The sequence below is a fragment of the Mesoplodon densirostris genome, chromosome 14, assembly GCF_025265405.1.
Source record: "Mesoplodon densirostris isolate mMesDen1 chromosome 14, mMesDen1 primary haplotype, whole genome shotgun sequence".
Lineage (NCBI taxonomy): Eukaryota > Metazoa > Chordata > Mammalia > Artiodactyla > Ziphiidae > Mesoplodon > Mesoplodon densirostris.
Genome location: NC_082674.1, coordinates 53461994 through 53466313, shown reverse-complemented (window position 1 = coordinate 53466313; position 4320 = coordinate 53461994). Strand labels below are relative to the sequence as shown.

At 46.4% G+C, this 4320-nt stretch overlaps 1 protein-coding gene across 1 annotated transcript; it reads left to right on the top strand.

The window, feature by feature from the left end:
- Positions 1–472: 472 nt before the first annotated feature.
- On the top strand, positions 473–2444 carry LOC132501807 (2-phosphoxylose phosphatase 1). Its single transcript, XM_060117534.1, has one exon. The coding sequence runs from the start codon at positions 972–974 to the stop codon at positions 2412–2414; it is 1443 nt and encodes a 480-aa protein (XP_059973517.1). The 5' UTR covers positions 473–971; the 3' UTR covers positions 2415–2444.
- The last annotated feature ends 1876 nt before the right edge of the window (positions 2445–4320 follow it).

Here is a 4320-nt window from a genome sequence, read left to right as displayed (position 1 = left end):
TGTATACACTGATGTGTATAAAATTGATGACCAAGAAGAAACTGCTGTATAAAAAAATAAATAAAATAAAATTTAAAAATTAAAAAAAAAGAAACATCACTTTGTGTACTAAAGTATACGGTAATTATCGAAAATAGTTAGGCCACACATCTTTGAGTTCAGATATTAATATAGCTTATGGTCAGATTAGCACTAATTTATACACACTTTATGTTCAGCCCCCTGGTTTCTTGTTTAGGAATTATTATTAAGCACAGATAAAACACAGATTGTAACATCCTGTCATTATTGCTTGCAAAGGTCTTTCTCATGTAAAATTTTCATATGCTACATTTTAAAGTAGGGCTTTGTGTGTCTTTGTATAATTTTCTTTTACTATAATAACTTTTTCAACATATTTCTCTATTTAATCAATTGAATGTATTCAATAAGAAATAAAAATTGTAGCCTGCGCCGGGCGGAGCGGGCGGCGAGCGCCGAGCCGGGCACGCTGTGGCGGAGCTGGGGCCGGGCCGGGACCATGGGCGCCCCGCACCTCACCTGCCTCCATCCGCGGTCCCGCCCCTCCAGCCCGCTCCTGCCCGGCCCCCGCACTCCTGCCGCCTGATTCCTGCCGGAACTGGAGCTCGCAGGATCCCCCTTCCCCGGCAGTGGCGAGCCAGCTGGTCTCCAGAAGGCCCGCGGGTGAACCCGAGTGTGGAGCAGGCAGTGCCCAGCCAGCCTCACAGATGTGACGTGACTGTGGCTGGAGCTTGGCAACAACTCCTCCTCGGAGGTGCCCCGTCTGGACATCTGTGCGAAGAGGGTCTAAAGCAGGTGGTTTGAAAAGCCTCGTGTTCCCTGGAGAGAGGAGGAGATGCAGGGTGACAGCCGGAAAGCCAGTGCATGAACCTGCCGCATCCCTTCTCCTCGCTTTCAGATGTGTTCCTGATCCGAGGTGAAACCATGAAGAGAAGATAAAACAAATAATAATGTTTTTCCGCAATCGCTTCGTGCTGCTGCTGGCCCTGGCTGCGCTGCTGGCCTTCGTGAGCCTCAGCCTTCAGTTCTTCCACCTGATCCCAGTGTCAGCAGCTAAGAATGGAGTGACTAGCAAGAATCGAAAGAGGATCATGCCTGACCCGGTGACGGAGCCCCCCGTAATGGACCCCGTTTATGAAGCCCTTTTGTACTGCAACATTCCACGTGTGGCCAAGCGCAGCATGGAAGGTCACGCTCCGCATCATTTTAAGCTGGTCTCAGTGCATGTGTTCATTCAACATGGAGACAGGTACCCACTGTATGTCATTCCCAAAACGAAGCACCCAGAAATTGACTGCAGTCTGGTGGCTAACAGGAAACCGTATCACCCTAAACTGGAGGCTTTCGTGAGTCACATGTCCAAAGGATCCGGAACCTCTTTCGAAAGCCCCTTGCACTCCCTGCCTCTTTACCCCAGTCACCAGCTGTGTGAGATGGGAGAGCTCACGCAGACAGGGATCGTGCAGCATCTGCAGAATGGCCAGCTGCTGAGGGACATCTATCTGAAGAAACACAAACTCCTGCCCAGTGACTGGTCCACAAAGCAGCTTCACTTAGAGACCACTGGCAAAAGCCGGACGCTGCAGAGTGGGCTGGCTCTGCTTTATGGCTTTCTCCCAGATTTTGACTGGAAGAAGATTTATTTCCGGCACCAGCCCAGCGCTCTGTTCTGTTCTGGGAACTGCTACTGCCCGCTGAGGAACCAGTACCTGGAAAAGGAGCAGCGTCGGCAGTACCTGTTGCGTTTGAAAAACACGCAGCTGGAGAGGACCTACGAGGAGATGGCCAGGATCGTGGACACGTCCACCAAGCAGCTCCGGGCCGCCAACCCCATAGACGCCATGCTCTGCCTCTTCTGCCACAACGTCAGCTTCCCCTGCACCAGGAATGGCTGTGTTAACATGGAGCACTTCAAGGTGATCAAGAGGCATCAGATAGAGGACGAGAGAGAGAGGCAGGAGAAGAAACTGTATCTGGGGTACGCGCTCCTGGGCGCCCACCCCATCCTGAACCAGACCGTGGGCAGCATGCGGCGCGCGGCCGAGGGCCGGAAGGAAGAGCTCTTCGCGCTCTCCTCTGCTCACGACGTCACTCTGGCCCCGATTCTCAGTGCCTTGGGCCTTACAGAAGCCAGGTTCCCGAGGTTCGCGGCCAGGTTGATCTTTGAGCTCTGGCGAGACAGAGAGAAGCCCGGCGAGCACTCCGTCCGGGTTCTCTACGACAGTGTCGATGTCACGTTCCACACCTCCTTCTGCCTGGATCACCACAAGCGGTCTCCCAAGCCCATGTGCCCCCTCGAAAACTTCGTCCGCTTTGTCCAAAGGGACATGTTCGTGGCCCTGGGTAGTGGTAGCACTAATTATTATGATGCGTGTCACAGGGAAGGATCCTAAAAGGTACGTGGTGCGGCGCCAACAGAATCTCTGCCAATACAGAGGGATGGGAAAGGTCCGCTTCTAGTTCTTTTGGTTGCTAAGGGTACAAGGTGATTTTTAAAGGCCGGAAATCATGCTTGGGGGCCACACAGATTTAGGGTTGAACAGTGAATATGTTGCTGTAATTGGGTACTTGAGTTACTTGGTACACAATGGCCAGTTCACAGAGAAAGGAAGGTACTTTATCATAGCCAGACTTTGCTTAGGATGCCAGAATAATGCTTCGGTATCCAAAGCTGCCAATCCACATATGTGTTTTTGATCTGCCTTGGTACTGTATGATGGAACCAGCAAACCTCAGCCAAAAGTTTCTTAATCTGGGACAATCTTACCTTGTCCTTGTTCAGTGAACAATTTCCTGAAGTGATTTATCTAAAATAGGGGTAGGCAAACTTTTTCTATAAAGGGCCAAATAGTAAATATTGTAGACATTGCGGACCAAGAGGCCACATATAGCGTCTGTCACAGCTACTCGATTCTGCTCTTGTAACTTGAAAGCAGCGACAGACAGCGTGTGAATGAATAAGCATGGCTGTGTTCACAGGCCGCACAGAACAGGCAGTGGGCCAGGTGTGGCCCGAGGGCTGTAGTTTGCTGATCCCTGTTCTAAAAGCTAGGCTCTACTACAATTGCACTTTCAGCACTTTGCGAGAGAACCAGTTGAATACCCAGAATTATTCAGTGGTGCCTCCAGTAACTTCTGCTAGAAACACAGAATCTGGTCTGTATCCGACATTATAACAAAACTTGAGGGAAAATTAAACATTGAATCCAAATGAATCATAGAAAAATTATTAGAATAATACTTGATGTTCATGATGATTATGGTATAACATCTGAGTATGTCTTAAATATTTGTCTGCTGTAGTCTATTTGCTGTACATGCGGAAATTTTTGTATTCCATTTAGTATTTTTATAGTCTAGGAAAATATTTTCTAAGACCAGTTTTAGATGTGCTCTGATTCCTATGAAATATTCAATTTACTGTATCTGCTTGGGGGTTAGAAGGGAGCCAGAAGCTGAATTCAGGCACTTTCTTCCAATAAAACTAATTATGGCTCATTGCCTTCGACAAGCAGTAGAATTGGATCGATTTTTAAACCATTTTCGTGTTTCAGATGGTAAATTCGAACTGAGTTTTAAATAAGTTTTTGGAAGAACTTTGTTACTAGGTAGTTAAATAATCTTTATAAGGTATTTTATATATTAGAAGCAATTATAATTAAATCTGTGATTTCTGACTAAAATGGTGCTAGTTCTGTGCGAAGAAATATAAAGTGAGATTCCCCGATGTCGCTGGTATTCCAACCTTTTCTCTTTGTTTTTTGTCCAGTGTTGCATTTGAATACATCTGTTTCTATTAATAAATTTTTGAAGATTACTCGTACACACACACAAAAAAAAAAAGAAATAAAAATTGTAAATAATAAAATAACTAATGCTAATATTTATCAAGTGCCTAGTATACTAGGCATATCGTCAGTACTTTAAATGTTTTAATTAAGTTAATTCTCACAACCCTATGAGGTGGATTCTACTATTAGTCCCATTTTATAGACAAGAAAACAGACACAGAGATTAAGTAATTTCCCCACAGTCACACAGCTTGTGAGGTGTACAGCTGGAATTCAATCCCTAACAGTCTGGCTCTGGACCAGGGTTCTCAACCTCAGAGCTACTGACATGTTGGGCCAGATAATTCTTTGTTTTGGAGGTGCCATCCGGTGCACTGTAGGAGTAAACATTAGCAGCACACTTGGCCACTACCTAGTAGATGCTAGTAGCTCCCCCACCTCAGTCGTGACAATCAAGTAACATCTCCAGACATTGCCAACTGTCTCCTTGGTGGAGGAGAATGGTAAA

Excerpts from the sequence above, each read along its gene's own strand:
- LOC132501807 (XM_060117534.1), top strand. The coding sequence starts at position 972 with ATGTTTTTCCGCAATCGCTTCGTGCTGCTGCTGGCCCTGGCTGCGCTG.